This window comes from Mobula birostris, chromosome 3 (genome assembly GCF_030028105.1).
Source record: "Mobula birostris isolate sMobBir1 chromosome 3, sMobBir1.hap1, whole genome shotgun sequence".
NCBI classification, from domain to species: domain Eukaryota; kingdom Metazoa; phylum Chordata; class Chondrichthyes; order Myliobatiformes; family Myliobatidae; genus Mobula; species Mobula birostris.
The window spans coordinates 71044098-71071225 of record NC_092372.1 but is presented as its reverse complement, the minus strand read 5'-3'; the positions used below and the strand labels follow the sequence as shown (position 1 = coordinate 71071225).

General features: G+C 43.0%; 1 protein-coding gene across 8 annotated transcripts in view; it reads left to right on the top strand.

Moving 5' to 3' along the window:
- LOC140195119 (TBC1 domain family member 1-like) overlaps nucleotides 1–27128 on the top strand; it is a 245790-nt gene that overhangs the window by 95447 nt on the left and 123215 nt on the right. Inside the window, exon 1 of one of the 8 annotated variants that reach the window (XM_072252899.1) lies at nucleotides 12331–12399. The exons of the other annotated variants lie outside the window; for them this stretch is intronic. Coding sequence (XP_072109000.1) covers nucleotides 12346–12399 — 54 coding nt within the window. The 5' untranslated portion in view covers nucleotides 12331–12345. Of the gene's footprint in view, nucleotides 1–12330; nucleotides 12400–27128 lie in introns of those variants that run through there. 8 annotated transcript variants of the gene reach the window in all.

Here is a 27128-nt window from a genome sequence, read left to right as displayed (position 1 = left end):
GAATAATTATTTATGAAGGGCCAATCAAATGGACTGTATTGTCTTGGATAATATCAAGTATCTTGAGTTATTGTCCAGGCAAGTATAGGTTATTCCAACACACTCCGAATTTGTGCATTGTCATTTTTGCAAAGCTGTTGGGTTGTCAGGAACAATTTCAGTTGAGTGAGTTGCCCCAGAATGCACATGACAAGCCCTTTCACCAGAGGCATTACTCCTCCCTGGACACTCCAAGTACCTCGCCAAGTGGCTACACAAGATAGAAATTAACAGTAACAGTAACATTAGCAATAACTCTTCAACTGTGGAAGAAAATGAGGCAACATGAGAACAAAATCAATATTTTAAAAAAATAATATTTTGAATGTGTGCGACAGGACTTCCCACAGGATGTTAAATTGATTAAAAAGTAGAATACTGCCAGCGTTTGGGAGCATTGTATGAACTAAGATGGTATGAACTATATTAATGCTGATAATATGCAGTCTCTTGGGATTGAGGATGAGTTACCTCCTGATTTTTTTCCTCTCTATCTGCTTTCATCAACCTCCTTAATGAGGGAGCCACAGACTTGACAGGAGGTGCTTGAAAGGCTGGGGTTGTCCATTCGTCGTATACTCCTTTCACATCTTGTGCAGAATGTCTGTGCTCTCACCATGTGGATATGAGGTTTCAATCTTGAGCACTGCTTCACTTCGGGCAGCCGGTGTCCACTGATCATCCAGTTCTTAAGACTTTGAGGATGTCGTTGAATTTTTTTCCGCTGCACTCCTGGTAATCTCTTCTCATGACAGAACATGGAGTAGAGTGACTCCAGTGTTGGGCATACAATCACTGTGACCAGGCCGATTAAGACACAAGAAAGACTGCAAGTGCTGGTAATCTGGGGCAACACACAGGATGCTGGTGAAACGTGCATTTTGTATGTTGCTCAAGTATAACTAGGACCTCAATTTTGCACTTGGCAGGGAATGCTAAAATTGGTTCACTTGCTCTTCCACAAATTTGGAAAGGTTTGTGGGGATGATGTTGGTGATACTGTTCCAGTGCCCTGAGGTTCTGCTCTTGGAAGCTTGCGGTGTTTCTTGTGTTTATATAAGTCTTTTGCTGGGCTTGGGTACTTGAATGGAATCAAAGGGAAGTGAGAAACGCTAAGAGTGAGTGAAACTCGGGATCCAGTTCTCCAGCAATAAACTGCTGCAGGAACTCAGCAAGCCAGGCAGCATCTATGAAGGGAAACAAACAGTTGACACTGATACTTCCTGACCCGCTGAGTCCCTCCTAGTTTGGTTTTTCGTCAGATACCAGCTGCAGGATTTTGAGGCCTTTTGGGCAAACCTCAGTAAATATACTGACCCTAGGCAAGTGACTAGGAGCTACGGCATTTTAGTTGGCTTCTGAAAATCCCGAGATAAAATTGGGGCAAGGGAGGGAAATTAAAAGCTACTTCATGGTGGAGGAAGCAGGGATGAAGAATGAACAGCTGTAGCGAAAGAGCTGAAGGAATTTGGGATCTGTCTATAGTACTGTACTCCTCAAGGTGTAATCCTTGACTTTCTGGCCAATAGACTGCAGTGAGTACAGATATGCAGGATCACCTCCACCATGATTATTCTCAATACTGGTGCTTCACAAGCTTGCACCCTCAATGCACTGCTCCTCTCCCTGTACGTGACTGCATGGCCATATTCTGCTCTAGTACCATCACAGGTTTGCAGATAATACGAAGGTAGTGGGCCATAATTCAAATAATGATGAGTCAGAGTGACGCGAGGCAATTTGGAGCAGAGTCAAGTCTCTTCTCATATTGCTGATGTGTTTCATCACCAGTCTCTCAAAGCACTTAATCACAGTGGATGTAAGCACTACAGGACAGTAGTCATTGAGGCAGGTTACCATGTTCTTCTTAGGCACCGGTACCGGTTGTGATGAGAATACACATAAAATTAAGATGTTTGCTGGCCTGGGTTAGCATCAGTGGCATCAGCAGTTGGTCTGCCACCTGTCCTCGGGGGAAGGAGAGATAAGGAACAATGAAGCAGCATGTGGAGATGTTAATGAAGGAGCCATCAATCTGGGTATTGCCAAGATTGGCTCCCCCTTTGAACCCTGAACTGTTTGAAGTGATGGACAGGCGATACCCCAGCAGGGGGATAAAAGAGGACAGGTTCGCTAAGGCAGGACACACACGCCACCCGAGGTAACGAGACCCTGGAAGCGGTGCGCCTCTCATGAGTCGGTGGGAAGTACCGGACCTTAAACGCACAGGGTGGAAAGGTACGATCAGCGGGAACCTGGTGTGCGTCCACCCTCGCTTGGGTGCCGGGTTCACTGCAGAGGATCGACCGCATCTGGAGGAGGGGTCACAGTCGGTGACCTCAGGTGACATCACAAAGGACCTGCCCGAAAGCTGCTTGTGAGAAATATCGCTGGTCTGTGAGTGGAAGCCGTTTCTGAATGATCAGTCGTTCCCGTTCTCTCTCTCTCTCTCTCTCTCTCTCTCTCTCTCTCTCTCTCTCTCTCTCTCTCTCTCTCTCTCTCTCTCTCTCTCTCTCTCTCTCTCTCTCTCTCTCTCTCTTCCCCCCCCCCCCCACGTTGTCCATTGCCATGGCAGCGATTACTGCGAACTGAACTATTAAATCGAACTGGACCTTTGTGTCACTTTGAAATTGGTCATTTACCCCTAGACAACGATAGAGCTTGATTGATGCTGTTATCTTAATTCTGTGCACATGTGTTTATCATTGCTGAACTGTTGCATTTATTATCCTTTCGATTACTGTGTTGCTTGTTTCTTTAATAAAACTTTCTTAGTTCTAGTAATCCAGACTCCAACTGAGTGATCCATTTCTGCTGGTTTGGCAACCCAGTTACGGGGTACGTAACACAGTGAAGCCTGCTTGAAGCAGGTAGGTATCTCAAACTGCTGAAGCTAGAGGTTAGAGATATTGGTGAACACTCCAGCCAGTGGATCAGCACATGGGTTTTGTACTTGGCCAGGTACCCCGTCTTGCCCGGATACTTTCTGTGGGTTCATCCTCCTGAAGGATGCTCTCAGAAACTGAAATCACAGGATCATCGGGATCTGTGGGAGTTTGTGAAGGTGCCTCCATGTTTTGGTGGTCAAAGCGAGCATAAAAGGCATTGAGCTCATCTGAGGACGAAGCCCTGCTGTCTCCTATGTTGCTTTGTTTCACTTTGTAGGAGGTGATGGCATTCAGGCTTGGCTGCAGCTGTTGAGCATCCTTCAGTGATACACATTTGGTCCGGAATTGCCACTTCGCACATGAGATGGCTTTCCGGCGATCGTTCCTGGACCTCTTGTATTTTACTTAGTTATCAGACCTGAATGCCACTGATCTTCCCAACAAATTGCAGACAGAGTCATAGAAAAGTACAGCACAGAAACAGATCTTTTTGGTCCATCTAGTTCATGCCAAACCATTTATACTGCCTCCTCCCATTGACCTGCACTGGCACCATAGCCCTTCATACCATTACCATCCATGTACCTATCCAAACTTCTCTGAAAGGTTGAAATCGAGCTCACGTGCGCCACTTGGGCTGGCAGCTCATTCCACACTCTCATGACTCTCTGAGTGAAGAAGTTTCCCTTCATGCTTCCCTTGAACTTTTCACCTTTCACCCTTAACCCATGACCTTTGGTTGTCGTCCCACCTAACCTCAGTGGAAAAAGCCAGCATGCATTATGCATTTAGCCTGTCTGTACCGCTCATAGTTGTGTATACTTCTGTCAAATCTCCCCTCAATTTCTACGTTCCAAGGAATAGTCCTAACCTATTCAACATAAACTAACGATATCATGGTTCATCCAGGGCTTCTGGTTGGGGAAGGCTTTGAATGATTTTGTGGGAACACATTCATCTATAACTTTTTATAAAGGCTGTGACAACTGTGGTGTATTCATTCAGCTCCTCTGAATCCTTGAACACAGCCCAGTCCACCGACTCGATGCAATCCTATAGCCGCTCCTCTGCCTCCAGTGACCACCTCTTTGTTGTCCTAATCTCTGGAGTCTTGCCCTTTAGCCTCAGCCTGAGTGCAGGTGGGGTGAGGACAACCAGGTGATCGGATTCGCTGAAATACAGTCTAAGCATGCAATGTTAGGCATTCCTAATCATAGTTTAGCAGTGGTCACGTGTGTGGGACCATATGATTAGATGTCCATTTATGTCTAGTCAATAAAGTTTACTCAATTTCTCATGGGCCTTTTCAGCACGATGCAGCATTTCAGAATGTGTAATGAAGACTCAATGGAAATATACAAGGCTGGTACCAGAATTTTAAAAAGTCTAAGTGCCAACTCAGAGTGTGAGCAAGTTTCTTAGAACAGAAGTGCTGAATTGGTTTGTATGTCCTGTTTCTGACCTGTAAATTGGGGCAAGCAAACCCTGAAGCGACTAATTAATTTGTGGCAGTATTGAACTTTTGTACGTAGCGTGAATCAATCCAATATATGCAAAATATAAACATTTGAGGGAACAATCTACATTCAGTGAACGTGATTTCAAACCTTTTCTGGATGGAATTGAGCGAAGGAGATCTATGATTAGAGGTTTTGGAAGGCGAGCAAGGAAGGGTGAGGTGAATGGGTTCAAAGTAAATTTATTGTCAAAATACATATATGTCACCATATACAATCCTGAGATTTGTTTTCTTGCAGGCATACACAGTAAGTCCAAGAAAAATAACAGAATCATTGAAAGACCACACTCAGCAGATCAGACAAACAACCTATGTGCAAAAGAAAAAAACTGTGCAAATATAAAAGAAAAAAATATATAATAAATCAGCAATACATATTGAAAATCTGAGATGAAGTCTCCTTGAAATTGAGTCCGTAGATAATGCGAACAGTTCAGTGATGGGGCGAGTGAAATAATCCGCATGGGTTCAGGAGCCTGATGATTGAGGGGTAGTAACTGTTACTGGAACTGGTGGTCTTCTTCCTAAGGCCCCTGTTCTTCCTCCTGATGGCAGCAGGGAGATGAGAACAAGGCCTGGATGGTGGTGGTGGGGTGGAGAGTGGGGGTGGTCCCTTGATGATAGATACTACTTTCCTGAGACAGCGTTCTATGTGGATGTGTTAATGGTGGGGAGGGCTTTACCTATGATGGACTGGACCGTATCCACTACTTTTTAGAAAACATAAAAAACTTACAACACAATACAGGCCCCTCAGCTCACAATGCTGTGCCGAACATTTACTTACTTTAGAAATTACTTAGGGTTACCCATAGCCCTCTATTTTTCTAAGCTCCATGTACCTGTCTAGGAGTCTCTTAAAAGACCCTAGAGTATCCGCCTCTACCACCGTTGCTAGCAGCCCATTCCACGCACTCACTGCTCTCTGCGTTTTTAAAAAAAAAAACTTGCTCCTTACATCTCCTCTGTACCTATGTCCAAGCACCTTAAAACAATGTCCTCTCGTGTTCGCCAATTCAGCCCTGGGGAAAAAGCATCTGACTATCCATGCAACACACATCAAAGTTACTGCCAGGCAGCATCTCTAGGAAGAGGTACAGTCGACGTTTCGGGCCGAGACCCTTCGTCAGGACTAACTGAAGGAAGAGCTAGTAAGAGATTTGAGAGGGGGAGGGGGAGGGGGAGATCCAAAATGATAGGAGGAGGGGGAGGGATGGAGCCAAGATCTGGACAGGTGATTGGCAAAAGGGATATGAGAGGATCATGGGACAGGAGGCCCAGGGAGAAGGAAAAGCAGTGGGGGGGGGGGAACCCAGAGGATGGGAAAGGGGTATATTCAGAGGAACAGAGGGAGAAAAAGGGGAGAGAGAGAGAGAAAGAATGTGTGTATATAAATAAATAATGGATGGGGTACGAGGGGGAGGTGGGAGCATTAGAGGAAGTTGGAGGCTACCCAGACGGAATATAAGGTGTTGCTCCTCCAACCTGAGTGTGGCTTCATCTTTACAGTAGAGGAGGCCATGGATAGACATATCAGAGTGGGAATGGGATGTGGAATTAAAATGTGTGGCCACTGGGAGATCCTGCTTTCTCTGGCGGAAAGAGCATAGGTGTTCAGCAAAACGATCTCCCAGTCTGCGTCGGGTCTCACCAATATATAGAAGGCCACGTCTAAGAAGATAGTTCTTTTCACATCCATGATAGAAGAAATGCATTTAACTTTACCTTCTTGTGTTGCGCTAATTTGAGTCGGTCCAAGCTGTCGAATTTGTCCACATCTCACTTTATTTGAAGACATTTTACTTCAGATTTTCTCCATTGAGGTTTCTGTTACTAATTGAGCAACTTAATCTTATTTTGCTGCTTCGTAAAGTTTTATTTTGGTGTCAGTGGCTATGGGACTGTTCCTCACTTTTTAACACATGGATGATAGTGTGGGTTTCATTTCTCTGGGAATTGCTACGTCCTGTCATTTCACATAAATGAATGTTCAACCTTTGCTCTGTATTGAACTCTCATCTTCCAAGGTATGAATGTTTTGTTCCTTTCTTTCCCATTTTTTGCTCTTCCTTGGCATTTCCTTCATATACTTTCAATTTTGATATGCATATGATTTCCAAATGTATTGCGTTACTGTGTAATCTGCAGTTTGATCGGATTGCAGGGCACCTTTTCCCCTGTAAACATGGCTGCAGTTCCTGATTAGCCCCCATTTGAACTGACTTCTGTTTTCCTTTCTGCTTACTAATTATGATAATACTGCTTTTCCCAGAACAAGCATTTGAAATTTAGCCGGCAAATTTAACGAGACCTGTTTGAAGAAAACCCTGCCCAATTATCATCAACACGTAACCTGTTGTACCAGAGGTCCCAACACACTAGGCCACTGCCACACTATGATAAGGAATGCCTGTCGTTCCTTCCTGAGGTTGCAAATCGGACCATTTGGCTGTACTCTTGCTGCCAGCATACACACAGAGCCTAAAAAGCAAGGCTCCAGAGATCAATACAAATAAGAGGTGGCCATGGGAGGCAGAGGAACGATTGCAGGATTGCCTTGAGGACCCCACGAAATCGTTCAGGACTTTCCCCAATCAGAAGCCCTGGATGAACCATGAAATCCAGAATTTGCTGAGGGCTGATCAGAGGTATTCAAGTCTGCAAATCAAGAATGCTACAGAAGGTGCAGGTATGATCTCCAGAAAGCCATCTCACGGGTGCAGTGGAGATTCCAGGTGACTGGGATCAACGAGGGATGCTTGACAGATGCAGCAGGGTTTGAATGCCATAACCTCCTACAAAGTTAAGCCTTGTGACATAGGGGACAGCAGAGCTTCACTTCCAGATGAGCTCGATGGCTTCCATGCTCACTTTGACCACCAGAACAGGGATGAACCATCGTGCACCTCCGTGTGTCCCAGTGATCCTTTGGTCTCAGTGTCTGAGGATGACGCATGGGCTGCCTTCAGGAGAGTGAATCCAAGGAAAGCATCCGGTCTGGATGGGGTACCTGGCCGCGTACTGAAGACCGGAGCTGACCAACTGCCTGGTTATCTTTAACCTCTCGCTCTGGCAATGTGCTTCGAGCAGGCTTCAGTCACACCATTAAGAGGTATGATTCAATCATGTACAGGAAGTGCACGGTGACCTGCCTCAATGACTGTCACCCAGTTGTATCTACATCCGCAGTGATGAAGTGTTTGAGAGGCTGGCTTTGAAGCATATCAGCTCCTGTGTGAGTAGCGACTTGGATCCGCTCTACTTTGCCTACTGAAGCAACAGGTCTAAGCAGATGCCACCTCATTGGCTCTTCCCACAACCCTGGAACATCTGGACAGCAAAGATGCATACGTTAGGATGCTCTTTATCGATTACAGCACAGCATTTAGTACCATCATCCCTTCAAAACTAATCAGTAAATTCCAAGACCTGGGCCTCAATAACCCCTTGTGCAGTTGGATGCTGGATTTCTTCACTTGCAGACCCCAGTCGGTTTGGATTGGCGAAAACGTCTCCACAATCTCCATCAGCACAGGAGTCCCACAGGGATGTGTGCTGATGATGCCCCTGCTCTCCTCTCTTTACACCTATGGCTGTGTGGCTGAGTCGAGCCCACCCATATACAAGTTTGCTGATGACACCACAGTTGTGGGCTGTATCAAAGGTGGTGATGAATCAGCACACTGGAGGGAGATTGAAAATTTGGCTGAGTGGTGTAATAACAACAACACCTCTCTCTATGTCAGCAAGATCAAGGAAGTGATTAATGCCTTCAGGAGGAGGAAACCAGAGGCCCATAAGCCAGGCCACATTGGAGTATCAGAGGTAGGGGGTGTCAGCAACTTTAAATTCCTCAGTGCTATTATTTCAAAGGATGTGGTCTGGGTCCGGTACGTTAAGTGCCATTATGAAGAAAGCACAGCAGCGCCACTACTTTGTTAGAAGTTTGTGAAGACTTGGCATGTCATCTAAAGCACTGACAAACTTCTGTAGATGTGTGGTGGAGAGTACATTGACTGATTGCATTGCAGCCTGGTATGGAAACATGAGTGCCCTTTGAATGGAAAAGCTTGCAAGAAGTAATGGGTACGGCCTAGTCCATCACGGGTAAAGCCCTCCCCTCCATTGAGCACATCTACATGGGGTGTTGTCACAGAAAACCAGCACGCATCATGATGGACCCCACCACATGCTCTCTTCTCACAGCTACCATCAGGAAGAAGGTACAAGGAGCCTCAGGCCCCACACAACCAGGTTCAGGAACAGTTATTATGCGCTTGAACCAGAGGGCATAATTTCACTTGCCCTGTCACGGAATGGTTCCCAAAACCTATGCACCCACTTTCAAGAACTCTTCATCTCAGGTCCTTGATATTTTTTGCATATTTATTCATTGTTGTTATTTTTTTTCACAGCTCAAGCTAGTAAAACCCGAGGTACGGGCTTAGCCAAGTACACTCATTTCTCAATTGCTAGGAACTTCCAGACTATTCTAGTAGTGTTTAGTATTGTGGCTTTCTGTAGATTTACATAAATATTGCTGTGCAGGTCTAATTATATAATGCTATTGTGCAGTGCCTTTGGGATGATACCAGTTGTAGATGTTACTATTGGGACAATGTACATCTGCTCAAGTTCATTAACTTTTTAATTTCATCTTTTAATTCAGCATATTTCTATTGTTTTTCACTTAGTGATTTCTGTATGTAGTGTGTGTGTTTGGAATGGCTATATCTATGAAGTATGTTGTTCTTGGTTGTTTTTCCTGTAATATTATCTCCAGACTGTTACTATGGTTTTTTCTTATCTGTAGTAATGGATCAATCATAATATAATTTGTAGGACTGATTCTAAAGTTGGACAGGATTGTAGTTATAGTAATGTATGGTTTCTTTTATGAGCTTGAATTTTAAAGTAAGGTTTTGGTGAATGATGTTTGCCACTTGATTGTATTTGTATAAGTAATCAGATTGAGCTGAACTGCTGCAGGATCCTGTGGTGTCTTGGATTGTTTCTGGCTTCTCTTTGCATTTCTGCATTTATTGTCTTTTGGTCTTTTATTATGTATTTTTGAATTTTTGCATTTCGTCACCTGGCCCTGTATTGCCACAAGGAATCCTTTCTTTCCTTCTGTACAAACGTTTGTATTTGCTGTTTGTTGACTTTTGCTTACTGGTTGTTTGTCCTTTGAGGTGTGGTCCTTCATTGATTCTACAGTATTTCTTGTAATGACTGCGGATGTCTGTAAGAAGATGACTCTCAGGTTTGTATACAGTGACATATACGTAGATTGTCACTTTTCTTTGAACTTTGATCAACCTGTCTAAAGTGTCTGGATATTGATGTGTCCAAAGTGAAATGGTTCCCAAGCCCTTCATCCATTTTCTTGAATTTGTATTTACAGTAGGAAATGGCTAACAGATTTGTGCGATGCCTGCCTCAGTCTTTGGAACGCTTACTTTATTTCCGCTCAGCTGACATTTTTGATTACCTTGAGTAGTTTTGTCAGTACTTACCCTAGGACTTAACTTATTTCCCAGTTACTGAATGGATTTCATCCTTTCTTTTTTCTTCTCCAGTCCTGCTGAAGGGTCTCGGCCCGAAACGTTGACTGTGCTTTTTTCCGTAAATGCTGCCTGGCCTACTGAGTTCCTCCAGCATTTTGTGTGTGTTGCTTGGACTCTCAGCATCTGCAGATCTTCTCTATCTTTTCCTTCCCAGTTTCTCTGCATTCCTTTCTGAAAACTGTTCTTCCGCTTGTATTTCTGAGCAGCTCCATGATGCTTTCAGCCTCCCTGATCATTCATGGGTTGCAAGTGTACAGATGTCGCGGCCAGCTTTCACAAACATTGTTTCACAGGTTAGTAATGGTTTTCAAAGAGTCAAAAATTCAGCTCTGTTATTAGTGCAAAATAGAATAATGTGCAGTAGAATGCTACTGCTCTGTAACATCTTGTTCCTAGAATGTCCTTTCACCTTATAGTTTCAGATTCAAATCTTCCATAGTGTTTGTTCAGTTATAGATCATGTGCTGCCAATAGATACAAGATGTAATTTCTACAGAAAATCTAGTGTAAAAAGTAATGTGACTGCAGAGGTGTGCAACACTATGTAAACTGGCTGTAACAATGGTGTATAGATCCCTCTTCAGAAGAATGAGAGGAGATCCTATAGAAATATGTAAAATTATGAAAGGGGTAGATAAGATAGAGGCAAGAAAGTTGTTTCCACTGGTAGGTGAGACGAGAACTGGTAGAAAAAGCCTCAAGATTCTAGGGAAGTAGATTTAGGACAGAGATGAGGAGAAATTGCTTTTCCCAGAGAGTGGTGAATCTGTGGAATTCTCTGCCCAATGAAGCAGTGGAAGCTTTCTCAGTAAATATATTTAAGACAAGGTTGGATAGATTTTTGTGTAGTTGGGGAATTAAGGGTTAAGGGGAAAAGGCAGGTAGGTGGAGATGAGTCCATGGCCAGATCAGCCATGATCTTATTGAATAATGGAGCAGGCTCGATGGGCCAGATGGCCGACTCCTGCTCCCATTTCTTATGTTCTAATGTTACGTTCATTCTTACAATAATGTAACACCCAGCTTTTAATGCATTTTTTAAATCATCCATTTCCATGGGAACTTTGAAGGATAACTAGATGACCCCTGTATCCTGCACTTTGGAGGGGTGTGAGCTCACCATAACATCCTGAAACCACAGTATGGTTTCCAGACTGCATTCACCACTTCTTATTGAGCGTGACTCTTATCTGGGGTTGGATATTCATCAGGGATATTAGCTGAAATTCCTCTGAGGGCATTACAAAACTTAAATTCCAGGTGAAAAAATAAACCTGGAGATAAAAAGCAAACATTAATAAAGGGGATCATAAAATTGCAAGTTTTTTTTAACATTACTGTTTCACAGACATCTTTCAAGGAAGGAATAAAATCTGCCTTCCATGCCCAATCTTGATTGCATGCAAGTTCTATTTTCACAGCGATGTGAGTGACTCTTTCTGCCATTTGAAATGGCCTAGCCAACCGTTTTGCTCAGTGGAAAATCAGGAGCAAGTCTTGGCCGTAGCATCCACTTCCCTTGAATGAATCAAACAAAGTACTTACTTACGGGGAGAATCACTGGTCCATTTGAATGCTGAGGATGATACCCAAAGCACTTTCTTTCCAGAACGCAAAAGGAAAGCATTATGCAGCTGTACACTCTTGACAAAGCTGCACAAGGGCTGAGTGACTTTACAGAACATAAAATGCATTTCCTTTTCCCCTAGAGTGAGGGGTCATACTGCTACCTCTTGCTGTTTTCCCCAGTGTAAGGTCAAATGTTTAGGTCAGCACTTTGCAGCAAGTGAATTAGCTATCGAGAACTTGAGTGGTTATTGTGTGTGTGTCTGTACTAGCAAAACATTAAAATTTCAAGCTCCTCACAGATTTTATTGTGGAACCTTGACCTATATATTGGAGCATTATCTGAGGAAGTGCTACATAGTTGGAAGTGTGGTTTGTCTGATGAAACATTAAACTAAGGCCTCCTCATTCTCATTGAAGTATGAGATCCCATGGGAATATTTTAAAATATTATTGTTCAAATCACAAAACAGATGATCTGACGGCCCATTCATTTAGTCTGCCTTGTGAGCAGGCCGTCACTGTAAAATGCTTCTGATGTCTCAAAGGCATGAATGGTACAGAGTGAATACAACTTCAATGTGACAAAACCAAAAAAAAATCTGCAAATGCTGGAAATCTGAGCAACACACACAAAATGCCAGAGGAACTCAGCAGGTCCTGCAGCGTCTATGAAAAAGAGTGAACAGTTGACATTTCTGGACAGATGTAACCGGTTTTGAGCTGCGGAATCCTTATTCCTGTGAGGAGTTAAAGAGCAAGTCCAATGGAGAAGAGAAATCTTCAGCCTACATTTGTATTCATTCATCTGTGGAAAAGGGTAAGCATTCGATATTTCGGGATGAGACAGAAGGGTCTCGGCCCAAAAGATCAACTGTTCACCCGCTTCTGTAAATGCTGCCTGGCCTGCTGAGTTCCTCCAGCATTTTGTGTGTGTTGCAGTGGTTTGTGCTATCTTATAGAATAGTACAGCACATTACAGGCCCTTCAGCCCACAATGATGTTTGGACGACAACATTTAAAGCAGTTTGATTGTGTGACATTAATAATAAAGTAGTCCTGATTTGATACTTGAGCCAACATTTTGCTGGCTGACAGACCAATGAAAATCCTGTTGCACAGCTAAATAGATGCTCAGAATTATAAGTTTCACCATGTTTCAGGGGGCTATTAATGTATGCGCATTGCTGTCCCACCCTCGCTTGTCAATTCTGCCCTCTAGCAGGATGGAAGGATATTCCAGTGTCTGTGTTCAGCTGGTTTGTAACTGGAGACAGCAAGTGGTGCTGGTTAATGCACAGGATCCCACTGCAGGAGAGATGCCTTCATCCGGTGGCAGACCAGCTTTGGTAACGGCACCTGAGCTTTCACCACAAATGAAGATGTGATTGCACATCGATAAGGCTTGTTGATTAACGGCCCAACTTTCACATGCAGTGTGCTCACAATAAAAGCCATGAGATGTGGTAAAGTAGGCCAATAGCATTCTGAGATGTGGTTCAATGATAAGTGCTTGGCAGGCCTTGCCAGAGCCAAAGTCAGGGTAGGTTGTGACTGGTTATGTGCTGCAGAATCCTTTTTCCTTTGAGGAGCTGACGAGCAATGAAGAAGAAAAATCAACGACTACATTTGTGTTCATTCACATCAATAATTCCGATCCTAATTCCTATCACTGTCACTCTGACCATCTACCTATTGCCAGCTATCAGTGTTTTAATAGTAAGGATATGCAAATGAAAGGAAAAGATCCATTTGGGATTCGAGTGATTTGTGTATAGAGATAGGAAGTGTATGTGGACTGCGGAATGAGGATGTAGCAAAACCTCAGTAAAAGGAAGGAAACACAGATCATCAATGGAATGAAAATTGAGAGAAAGTTTGCTTGTGCTCAAAAGTTATCAAGTCACTTGCATTAGATATGGTGTATCCTAGGTGACAGGAGAAAGTGGGAATACAGATTGCAAATATTTGCCATACTTGTCCAGTTTTATACAAGGAGGAGCCAGAAGATTGGAAAGTAGTAATCTCATTATTCAACAGTGATTTCAAGAGTATATCCAAAGTTAGGCTGGTTATTTAACCCTCATTCACAGAGAAGAATTTGTGTCGGTAATGGATAGCCAAATTAGTTTTGTTTGAGTAATTAGGAATTTTTTGATGAGACAAGTAAGATGAAGGAAAAGTGGTAGTAGTTCTCTTACATTTTCAGAGGGTACTTGATTAAGTCTTGTACAAAGGGGTAGTTAACAAAACCATCAACAGGAACCAAGGGGTCAATGGCAGCATGCAGCAAAACTGGCTTAGTTACAGAAAGTGAAAGAGTGTTGGTTTTTCAGTCAAAAGATTGGAAATTGTGTCTCCCCAGGGATCAGTGCTGAGACTGTTCTCTTCTGATGTGCATTAACATCTTGTATGTGGGTATGAAGGAGCAATTTGGTATATAATATAAACCGAATAAAAATGCATAACAATCCAGGCAGTATCGGTGGAGAGAGAAACCAAGTTAATCTTTTATCAGAACTCACTGCTAGTAAGGGTGGTGGAGTTGACTGGAGCTTTCAAAAGGGAATTAACCTGATCTATTGAGATGTGTTCTGGCACTGAGTAAACTCAGTGTAAATATCCAAAGTGACCTCATGGATGTCTGGCATAGTCTGGGAGATTTCAGTGTTGTTCCTCATAATGCAGGAAACAAACAAGTCAGGATATGCCCTATTTCTAATCTGAGATGTAGTAACTAAATGTTACATTTAGAATTCATTACTCTTCACTACCAACTCTATGTGGAAAGCTGGAAATATCTGCTGCTTGTACCACATAAAGTAATCAGAATCAGGTTTAATATCACCAGCATATTTTGTGAAATTTAACTTTGCAGCAGCAGTACAATGAAATACGTGCTAACAGGAAAAAAGAAAAACTGAATTACATTAAGAATATTTACATTAAATAGTTTAAAAACTAGTGCAAAATAAGATAGGAGATTTAAAAACAAGTAGTAAGGTAGTGTTCATTGATTCAATGTCCATTCTGAAATCAGATGGCAGAAGGGGAAGAAGCTGTTCCTGAATCATTGAGTGTGTGCCTTCAGGCTTCTGTACCTCCTTCCTGATGGTAACAATGAGAAGAGGGCATGTCCTGGGTCGTGGGGTCCTTAATCATGGGCTCCGCAGTTCTGAGGCATTGCTCCTTAAAGATGACCTGGATACTACGGAGGCTATTGCCCATGATGGAGATGGCTAATTTTACATCTCTCTGCAGTTTGCTTCGATCCTGTGCAGTAGCCCCCCTCCCCCATACCAGACAGTGATGCAGCCAGCTACAATGCCGCCAATGGGACATCTGTAGAAATGTGTGAGTGTTTTTGGTGACATACCAAATCTGCTCAAACTCCAAATGAAGTATACCCAATGTCTTACCTTCCTTATAGCTGCATTAATGTGTTGGGACCAGGTTAGGTCCTCAGAAATATTGACACCCAAAAACTTGAAATTGCTCACTCTCTCCACTTCTGATCCCTCTGAGGACTGGTGTGCGTCCTCTTGTCTTGTCCTTTCTGAAGTCCACAATCAGTTCTTTAGTCTTACTGATGTTGAGTGCGAGATTGTTGCTGTGACGCCACTCAGTCAGCGGGTATACCTCACTCCTGTACGCCCTCTCGTCACTGTCTGAGATCCTGTCGCCGATGTCAGCAAACTTATGGATGTCGTTTGAGCTTGGCCCTGCCACAGAGCCATGGGTATAGAGAGAGAGTTAAGCAGTGGGTTAAGCACACACCCCTGAGGTGTGCCAATGTTAATTGACAGCGAGGTGAAGATGTTATATCTTCAAGTTGAGAGTCTGTTTGCAGAGGGAGATAAATCCTAAGGGCATTTGTTGAAGGGTTTAAAGTGGGAATGAGACGTGCAGTCTTCTGCTTCGTTTTATGCATCCCAAATTAACCCTGGTAATGTGAGGGGAGGACAGAGCCAACAAGAAGATATAGCCTGGCTAAAGTTCTGTAACTTCCCGCTGAATTTCTGGCTTTCTAGAGTACACCGGCATAAGTAAACTGTAAGAGTAAGAGCCAAATACAAGTAGAGTCTCTTGTATGAAACTACACAGGTTGTCCGGTAGTAAAATTGTTCTGTTTATTTTTACTTTCAACACTCTCCAGGAGGTAGGTTGGATCCCCCTTGAGGGGTTTCCAATGTGTGACGTTTGGGCATATTGTTAGAAAGTTGCAAACTGGGATGGTAGCGAGTGAGAAGAGAAAGTACTTATTCTTGAACAATGCTTTATAAGATCACACCGATGGGGAATTAGCACCATGGTGAAGTTAGAAGTGCCACCGCCTCACATTGCAAGCAACCTGGGTTCAGACTTGGCCTTCGGTGATGTCCATGTGGAGTTTCCAAATTCTCCCTGACTCTGTTATAGTTTCCTCTTAGATCTCTGACATGTAGGCTGGTAGGCCGCTGGTATAATTGGCCACTGTAAATTATGCCCAGTGTGTAGGCAAGTGGTAAAGTGTGGGAAACTTTTTAAAAAATGAGATCGGCATAGTTCAGTGTAAGAAAATGCTTGATGGTCAGCACGGAGTCAGTGGGGCTGAAGCACCTGTTTCGACAGCCAACATCAGAACTGTCTCCCCTTCTGTTTTTTAAGCTACCTTATTCCGTTTGGTGATTTCAGCTTCATTAAATCAAGCTTGAGTAGAAAAGCATAAAGATCACTGGAGATGCTGGAAAGTCATACTGCAGGGGGAAAAGGCCCCTCGGCCCAACTCATCCATGTTGACCCTGGTGACCACCAAGCTAGTCCCATTTTACTCATATGCCTTTAGACCCCATCCTATCCATGCACTTATACAAATGTATTTTAAATGTTATTTTTATACCTGCTTCAACTACTTCCAATGAAATAGGGAGGAGGAGAAGATGGCGGTGCAACGGCAGTGCGCGCGGCCTCTCCGATGAATGATATCCGTAATCTGTCAAGTAGGGGACCGTGCACAATTCTGATTTGATGGAGACAGATGTGAGAGTACGGAAGAACATCTGGAAAACTTCTGAAATGCCCGCTTCGCTGCCACTGCTACTGTGTGGTAACCGGAATCTCCGGACCAGAAGGCCCCGAATCCTCGGCTTTGCTTGTTTTGGCGGCCGGGGCTAGGTCAAAGGCGCTCAACAGAGGATGGCACTCGGGAGGCTGTATTGGAGGGGCTGGTCGGAGGCTCGAAGTTTTCGGACAGACGGACTCGGTGTCGGCTGCTTCCAAGGCATCGGCAGTTGTCGGTGCCTTGGAGGTTTATGGCAGGGAGTTTCTCCCTTCTACCGCCTGCTATCGGGGACTCGGGAGTCAATCGGGACTTGAGACTTTTTTTTTTACCATGCCCATAATCTGTTCTTTATCAAACTATGGTATTGTTTTGCACTGCTGTAACTATATGTTATAATTATGTGGTTTTGTCAGTGTTAGTCTTTGGTTTGTCCTGTTTTCTGTGATATCACTCTGGAGGAACATTGTATCATTTCGTAATGCATGCATTTCTAAATGACAATAAACAAGGACTGGGTGTTCTCATAATCTAACTCAAACAAAAACTGAAAATTCTCAAAAAAACACCACAGGTCAGGCAACGTCAGTGGAGACAGACAGTCAGCTCTTCCACAGAAATAGGATGAGAGAAAAATACAATGTGTTTGCCAGAATAACTGTTTATCTTTAATCAAAAATGGAGAGAAATAAATAACTGTACTGCTTCCAGCGAGCATGAAACGCCAGCTGTCGTTGGTCAGTTTCTGTAATTGAGGTGGTGATCTCCATTTCATTAAAGAGGTGATTTAACTCCCTAAAATATTACCTGTTTGTTCAGATGACTGTCCATTGTGATGATAAGGCAGTCTCAACGTCAGCCATGGCTGGAGGTGGGTCTCTCACCTTGGAGTCGGGTAACATGGACGCCAGCCCCGCTTAACGTGAACTAGCCTGGCACATCCAGGCAGTACAGAGGGAACACCACATGGGCAGAATTGTCACTATCTGAGTGAGATATTACAGTGAAGCCACAGATGTACTGTATCTATAATTTTCTTTCATGGCAGTAGCTTAAGGATAAACGCTGGCTACAATTCTTAGTCAACCGGCCTGTTCTTTTGAATACAGTCACTGGGTATAAGTTACTCAGTTCAGAGATGCTGCTTTAACAACACATCCATTTCTCAGGACTGCATTCAATTACTAATCTAAATAGAGTGTGTGTGTGTTGTGAAGTTGAGACTAAATTTAGAACTTCTGATTGAATGACAAGGATGCTTTTATATTTTGTACTTATATGGTAAGGTCATTGTGTAGCTTCCAAATATTGAGTCAGAAATGAATCCCCTTGACTTATTATTTAAGACTGCACTCAACCTCAAGACTTGGCATTTCAGACCCTCATTAGAGATTTCCACTTTTTTGTTAAAACTCAACATAGATAAATTTGATATATGACTTGCCAAATTGGACCGTAAGACAAAAAGACATAGGAGCAGAATTGGACCATTTGGCCTATCAAGTCTTTTCTGCCATTCCATTATGGCTGATTCATTATCCCTCTCAACCCCATTCGTCTGCCTTCTGACAATAACCATTGATGCCCAGACTAATCAAGAACCTATCAACCTCCACTTCAAATATACTCAATGACCTCCACAGCTATCCGTAGCAATGAATTTCACAGATTCGCCACCCTCTGACTAAAGAAATTCCTCCTCATCTCCGTTTTAAATGAACATCCATCTATTCTGAGGCAGTTTCCTCTGGTCTAGACTCACTCACTGTAGGAAACATCCTCTCCACATCTACTTTATCTAGGCCTTTCAGTATTTGATAGGTTTCGATGAGATCCCCCTCTCATTCTTCAAAACTGCAGCAAGTACATGCCCAAAGTCATCAAACACTTCTCAAATATTAACCCTTTCGTTCCCGGAATCATTCTTGTGAACTTCCTCTGGGCCCTCCAAAGCCAGCACGTCTTTTCTTAGATAGGAGGCCCAAAGCTGCTCACAGTACTCCAAGTGTGGTCTGGTCAATGCCTTATAGAGCCTCAGCATGACATCCTTGCTTTATGTTCTATTCCTCTTGAAATAAATGCCAACATTGCATTTGCCTTCCTTACCACAGACTCAACCTGCAAGTTAACCTTGAGTGAATCCTGCACAATGACTCCCAAGTCCCTGTGCACATCTGATTTTAGAATTTTCTTGTCATCCATGCCTTCATTCCTTCTACCAAAGTGCATGTCCATACACTTCCCTACACTGTATTCCATCTGCCACTTCTTTGTCCATTTTCCCAATCTGTCTAAGTCCTTCTGCAACCTCCTGCTTCCTCAACACTTAACTGCCCCTCCCTTTGTATCATCTGCAAACTTGGCCACAAAGCCATCAATTCCATTCTCCAAATCAGTAACATACAACGTGAAGAGAAGTGGTCCCAATACTGACTCTTGCAGAACACCACTAGTTACCAGCAGTCAATCAGAAAAGCTCCACTTTACTACAATTTTCAACGTATATTTATTAAACTATGTATACTTTGTACAACCTTGAGATCAATCTCCTTACAGTCAGCCACCAAACAAAGAAACCCAATAGAGGTCATTAAAAAAGATCACCAAACACCCAGTGTGCAGAAAGATAACAAATCATACAAAGAAATAACATTCAAAACAAGCTCACGAAAATGGGTCCAGAGCCACGAAGCCAGTCGTCACTGCACTGATTCAGGAGCTCCTTAGTTGCAGGCTATAGCCTCAGTTCAGTGCAGAGGCGAGTAAATCTTGTGGAGCAGTGAGCTTTCCCATCCTGCCCAGTCTTAAATCAACTAAGAAAGTGAGTTGTTCCATGTTCTCAGGCCCGGGCTCTGCCACCTCGATTTGGCCCATACCCAACCTTCCTATTTGCTCCGGCACTTAAATCAGCCAAATAGTAGGCCATTCCTTGCTCCCAGACCCACTAACTCTGCCTCACATCACCACTGTAATGCCATTTTGAATTGCCGCCCTGTGCTCCAGCTATGGCTAACCATTAGTTCATTCCCTGTTATCAGACCCGTGCTCCACTACCCCAATTCAACCCATACCTGCCACAACGTAACCATCCTACACCTTCGATACTTCCGTTCACACTGCAAAAATGCCAGATCATTCAGTTCAAAAGGGAAGTTTAAAGCCATCGATTACAGTAATCGGTTCCAAGCAAAAGTGTGACTAACGAGGTAGTTAATAGTTTTGATTTGCCAACAAGTCATCACTGTGCTTTACCAGTGCCAATTTAAACCAGAAGTCACTTTCAATTTCCACTCTTTGCCTCCTGCCTTCTATCCATGCTAATACATCTCCTGTAATATCATGGACTCTTACCTTGTTAAGCAGCCTCTTGTGTGGCAAATTGCCAGAATCATTCTGAAAATCCAAGTAAACCACATCCACTGACTCTCCTTTGTCTATCCTGCCTGTTATTTCCTTGTCAGCCATGGTTGCCTCATCCTTTTAAAATATTTCTTCATCTTTGGACATATCTGTCCTGGGCCTTTTGAATTGTCTCCAGAAACTTCGGCCATTGCTGTTCTGCCACCATCCCTGCTAGTGTCCTCTTCCAATCAACTTAGGCCCTGTAATTCTGATACCTTCTGACTTTATCTTCTCCCTCTCTAACTGTAGTGTGAATTCGATCATATTATGATCACTGCCTCTTAAGGGTTTTCTGCATTAAGCTCCCTAATCAAATCTGGTTCATTACACATCACCCAATCCAGAAATGCCTTTCATCCAGTGGGCTCAACCACAACCTGCTCTTAAAAACCCTCTCTTAGGCATTCTCTAAATTCCCTCTCTTGGGATTCAGCACCAGGCTGATTTTCCCAGTCAACCTGCATATTGAAATCCTCCATTACTATTGTAACTTTTCCCTTTTAACATGCCTTTTCTATCTCACATTGTAAATATATCCAAACAACAGGAATTCTGCAGATGCTGGAAATTCAAGCAACACACATCAAAGTTGCTGGTGAACGCAGCAGGCCAGGCAGCATCTGTAGGAAGAGGTGCAGTCGACGAAGGGTCTCGGCCTAAAACGTCGACTGCACCTCTTCCAACAGATGCTGCCTGGCCTGCTGCGTTCACCAGCAACGTTGATGTGTGTTGCTTGTAAATATATCCCACTTCTTGGCTGCTGTTCGGAGGACTGGATATAATTCCAATCAAGGTCTTTCTACCATTCAGTTACTTAACTCTTCCCATAAGATTTCTACGTCTTCTAATCCTCTTTCTGAGGATTTTTGTGCATCGTGTGCATGTTTGTGGTTGATCCTAAAAAGATTAAGGAAAGGCATTCTAAAAGCAATTGCAGCCCCCCCCCATGCTGTATTGAGACAATATGCAAGACAGTTTAAGATTTCACAAAAATGCAAGAAGTGTTCTAAAGAGCATTTTTTTTTTAGGAAAGCAAGTCCTTGTTTGTTCTTGCTCTGACAAAATGCTGAGTCAGTTTTCCTTTCTCCAGTTATTTTGCTCCAGTCTTTCAACTCCTGCGTTTAAAAATGCTGTGGTATTTCCAAGTTCAGCTGTTTTATGTTCTGTGGCTGAAAATCAAGAGGGAGTATTGCCTAATATGGGGTGCTCATTAAAAGCAGGGCAAGCAAGTTGTGCGCAATGACATTTAAAAAAACAAATTCTGGACTTAGCAATATTCCCGCTGCCTACACAACTTGTCTGCACTGGCCTAATATCGAATAATAATCAGCAATCATGATTGCTATGGGCAATAAAAATCAAGATCCACTGAATCTGAGGTCTACCTGTCAAAGTTTTACAATTCACTGAAGCACTCTGGATTGTTTTAAGCCAAGAATTGTGTTCCTTCACTATAGAGACAGAGTTATAGTTGGATCTAAGGCTCCATGCCAACCAAGATTCCAAACTAGTCTCATTTGCTGTGGTTTGGCCCATATCCCTATTTAAAATTTCCTATCCAAGTACCTTTTGAAATAGATTATGTGCCTGCCTCAACCACTTCCTCTGTTAGCTGATTTTATATATGATCACCCATTTGGGTGAAAAATTAATTTTATTTTATTATATTTATCATATTTTTCATTTTTCCCCCTTTGCCTGCCTCCATCTTTCATTCACTTACCACTTGAGTCCCAATTCCCCCGCCCCACCTGTTGTCTTTCACTCTCCTCAATTTACCAGCTACCTCGGGCTCCCTTCTTATTCACCTCTCTCCCTTTCATACTAGAAATCTCCCCTTTCTACAGTTCCAATGCGGAATTTCAACCCAAAAGATCGACAATTCCTTTTCTCCTGCAGGTACCCTGAGTTCTTACAGCAGATTGTTTGTTTCTGCATCTCCTCATCCTGTTCATCTTTTACTACCCATGTCTCTTCATTCTGTACGACTTACTGCACGAGGTGGCACAAAGTTGGAATCTACAATGACTAGTAAGCCTTCTCTCATTGTAGTTACTTGTGCAGGTCACACTTTAACACAACTGTACAGAATTCTGTTTAAGTTTTATTTTTAGAAAGTGTTGAGCATTAATCTCTCTACTTTAAGTTTTCATATATTAAAGTAGATCAGTTACAGTTATGGGCAGAGAAGTGGCAGATGGAGTTTAATCCAGCAAGTGTAAGGTGTAGTGCTTTGGAAGGTCAACAGAAAGGAGAAAGTATAGTATTAAGTTTCAGCGGGATCTTGGGGTTCAAGTTCATAGTTCACTGAAAATGGCCTCTTATGTGGAAAGCATTGTGGACAATTGCCTTCATTGGTAGCGGTGTTGAGAATACATATAAGGAAATGGTGCTGCAGCTACAGTGGTATGCAAAAGTTTGGGCACCCCTGGTCAAAATTTCTGTTACTGTGAATAGTTATGTGAGTAGAAGATGAACTGATCTCCAAAAGGCCTAAAGTTAAAGATGAAACATTCTTTTCAACATTTTAAGCAAGATTAGTGTATTATTTTAGTCTTGTACAACTTCAGAGTGTGTTACGTACCCCGTAACTGGGTTGCCAAACCAGCAGAAATGGACCACTTAGTTGGAGTCTGGATTACTGGAACTAAGAAAGTTTTATTAAAGAAATAAGTAACACAGTACTCTAATCGTAAGGGGCAACAGGTTAGCAATGATAAAACACACATGTACACAGAACTAGGATAATAGGAACCAATCAAGCTCTATCGCAGTCTGGGGGTAAAATGATCAGTCTCAAGTGACGCAGAGTTCAGTTCAGCTGAGTACAATTCACAGTAATCTCTGTTGTGCCGTTAGAGAGAGAGAGAGAGCGAATGCAAATTTCGATTCACAGACCTGTGATGTTCCCTGCAGTTAGCTTTCGGGCGAGTCCTTTTACTGTCTTCGGAGGTCACCGACTGTGACCCCTCCGTTCCGGATACGATCGTTCTTCCGCGGTGAACCCGGCACCCAGGCAAGGGCGGACACACACACCAGGTTCCCACCGATCATACCTTTTCACCCTGTGTGTCTATGGTCGGTCCCGTGACCAGACCTCCAAACTCCCACCAACTTGTGGGGGCACACCGCACATCCAGGGTCTCATTATCTCGTGATCTTGTGGTGTCTGTCTTGCCTTAGCGAACCTGTTCCTTTTATCCCTCTGCTGGGGTATCGCCTGTCCATCAAACTTCAAACAGTTCAGGTTCAAAGCAACCGGTCTGTCAATACTCGGAACTGTGTCTCTTTTTGTTAATCTCCCTCCTCTCTCATTAACTTTTTGAACGCTTCTCCCTTTGTCTCTCTTATCTCTCTCATCAGCATCAATCTTCTGATAACTTGGTTTTTCGTCACAAGTGAAAAAAAGGAAAGGAGCACCATGCAAAAGTTTGGGCACCCCAAGGGATTTGAGCTCTCAGATAACTTTTATCAAGGTCTCAGAGTTTAATTAGTTTGTTAGGGCTATGGCTTATCACAGACATCGTTAGGAAAGGCCAGGTGATGCAAATTTCAAAGCTTTATAAATACCCTGACTCCTCAAACCTTGTCCCAACAATCAGCAGCCATGGGCTCCTCTAAGCAGCTGCCTAGCACTCTGAAAATTAAAATAAGTGATGCCCACAAAGCAGGAGAAGGCTATGAGAAGATAGCAAAGCATTTTCAGGTAGCCATTTCCTCAGTTCGTAATGTAATGAAGAAATGGCAGTTAACAGGAATGGTGGAGGTCAAGTTGAGGTCTGGAAGACCAAGAAAACTTTCTGAGATAACTGCTCGTAGGATTGCTAGAAAGGCAAATAAAAACCCCCGTTTGACTGCAAAAGACCTTCAGGAAGATTTAGCTGACTCTGGAATGGTGGTGCACTGTTCTACTGTGCAACAACACCTGCACAAATATGACCTTCATGGAGGAGTCATCAGAAAAAAACCTTTCCTGTGTCTTCACCACAAAATTCAGCGTCAGAAGTTTGCAAAGGAACATCTAAACAAGCCTGATGCATTTTGGAAACAAGTCCTGTGGACTGATGAAGTTAAAATAGAACTTTCTGGTCGCAATGAGCAAAGGTAGGTTTGGAGAAAAAAGGGTGCAGAATTTCATGAAAAGAACCCCTCTCCAACTGTTAAGCACGGGGGTGGATCGATCATGGTTTGGGCTTCTGTTGCAGCCAGTGGCATGGGGTACATTTCACTGGTAGAGGGAAGAATGAATTCAATTAAATACCAGCAAATTCTGGAAGCAAATATCACACTGTCCGTAAAAAAGCTCAAGATAAAAAGAGGATGACTTCTACAACAGGATAATGATCCTAAACACACCTCAGAATCCACAATGGACGACCTCAAGAGGCGCAAGCTGAAGGTTTTGCTATGGCCCTCACAGTCCCTTGACCTAAACATCATCGAAAATCTGTGGATAGACCTTAAAAGAGCAGTGCATGCAAGATGGCCCAAGAATCTCATAGAACTAGAAGCCTTTTTGCAAGGAAGAATGGGCAAAAATTCCCCAAACAAGAATTGAAAGACTTAGCTGGCTACAGAAAGCATTTCCAAGCTGTGATACTTGCTAAAGGGGGTGTTACCAGGTACTGACCATGCAAGGTGCCCAAACTTTTGCTATGGGCCCTTTTCCTTTTTTGTTATTTTGAAACTGTAAAAGATGGAAATAAAAAAAGTAATCTTGCTTAAAATATTAGAGAAATGTGTCATCTTTAACTTTTACCATTTGGAAATCAGGTCATGTTTTACTTGCTTAGCTATTCACAGTAACAGAAATTTTGACCAGGGGTGCCCAAACTTTTGCATGCCACTGTATATAAATCGTCCGTCAGACCATACTTGGAGTCTTGCATGCAGTTCAGTTTCCTCCATTATTAGAAGGATGTGGACACCGTGGAAAGGATGCAGAAGAGGTTTGGATGCTGCCTGATTTAGAAGGTATGAAAGGAAAGGTTGGACAAACTTGCATTGTTCTCCCTGGAGCATCAGAGACTGAGGAGTGACCTGATAAAAGAGTTTAAAGCTGTGAGAGAGTCACAGATAGTCAGAATCTTTTCCCCGGTGCAGAGTTATCAAACACCAGAGGATGTGATCTTACAGTTGCGTGTGAGGTTGAATATGTAGGTAACATAATTGGGAAGTCTTTTTATGCAGAGTGATAGGTGCCTGGAATGGCTTACCAGGGGTAGTAGTGGAAGCAGGCAGTTTGGTCGAGCTTGAGGCTTTCAGACAGGCACGTGAATATGAAGGGGATGGAGGGGCATGAATAATACACAGGAGGCAGCCATTTAAAATAAATTGGCATCAAGATTGGCACAACATCGTGAATTGAATGCCCTGCTGTTCTGTTTCATGTTCCACAGATAAGACAGTAGGTGCTTGAGGGAGAGGGCCGGTGGGTAATTTGAGGTGGTGCATTCCTGTGGTTTTGTGTGCTCCTGATACAGATTCACTTTCAAATGCCATCCAAATGCTCTTTTTCTTTGTTGAGTGATCATGAGCCAGGGATTCCCACACTGATTACAGCTGTAAGCATTCTTTTTGGATGAGACATGTGTTTGCCCCGTTTCCCTTGGCTCCAGTTATATTAAGGCTTCTTAATGCATAGCTCGATCAAGTGCAGAGGTCAGTTGACCTTACTTTTCCATTGGAACTCACTGGAGCCGAGTGAACTTGGCAGAGCCCATACTGCCCAGAGGTCAGCAGATTATTGATGAACAAGGTCCATTTGGGTAGCTATCTATCAATTGGCCAAGGCACAAGGCCAAAAGGTATCCTATGTTGTAGATTTTCTGAAAGTTAGTTATAAATTTGAAAATCCTCTGACAGGATGGAATAAGTGGATGATAGCTTTTTAAATTAAGGTGAACTAGGAGGTATTAAGAATCAAGAGGTGTTAAAGCAGGAGAAATAGTCTGGCTCTTTCAGGAAGTCTAAACTAGATTTGATACTAAAGATTGACTCAGTGTTATAAATCTGCTGGAAAACTCGTTGGACAAAATAATGATGACAATGTGACAAAAGGCACTTAAAAGACAAAAAAAACATTCATTTCTCTGCATAATTCCAAAAAGCATGTTGACCAATCCATTTAATCCAGAGAGAAGCGACTCTTTTCTTTCGTACATTTCTAGTTGTCTTATCACTTCTCAAGAAACTTGATTCCTGCGTTTTCCCTTCCCTCCAACAGACTTTCATTTGCACTGACACCTGTGGGGACTGTCTCAGTAAATCCATAATAGGGTAATAACCATAATAGAATCAATGAAAGACCACACAAACTTCGGATTTCAACGAGTGTGCATATGACAATAAACTGTGCAAATATAAAAAGAAAGAAATAATAATAAATAAATAAGCAATGACTATCGAGAACATGAGATGAAGAGGCCCTGAAAGTGAGTCCATAGCGTGTGGGAACATTTCAATGATGAGGCAAATAAAGTTGAGTGAAGTTATCCCCTTTGGTTCAAGAGCCTGATTGTTCAGGGGTCATAACTGTTCCTGAACCTGATGGTGTGAATCCTGAGGCTCCTGTACCGCCTTCCTGATAGCAGCAGCGAAAAGAGGGCATGTCCTGGAGAGGGGGTCCCTGATGATGGATGTTGCTTTCCTGCAGCAATGCTTCATGTAGATGTGCTCAATGACTGGTCGTATCCACAACTTATTGTTGGATTTTCCATTCAAGGGCATTGGTGTTTCCATACCAGGCTGTGATACAGCCACTCAATATGCTGTTCACCACACATCTATAGACGTTTGTCAAAGTTTCAGATGTCATGCCAAATCTACGCTAACTCCTCAGGAAATAGAGTTACGGCTGTACTTTCTTCATAATTGCAGTTGTGTGCCGGACACCACAGCAGGTCCTCCAAAATAGTAACTTTGAGGAATTTAGAGTTGTTAAACCTCTCCACCTCTGATTCATTGAGGATTGGCTCATGGACCTCTGGTTCCCTCCTCCTGAAGTCAATAATCAGCTGCTTGTTCTTGCTGACATTGAGTACGAGGTTGTTGTTGTGGCATCATTCAGACAGATTTTCAGTCTCCCTCCTGTATGCTGATTCACCACC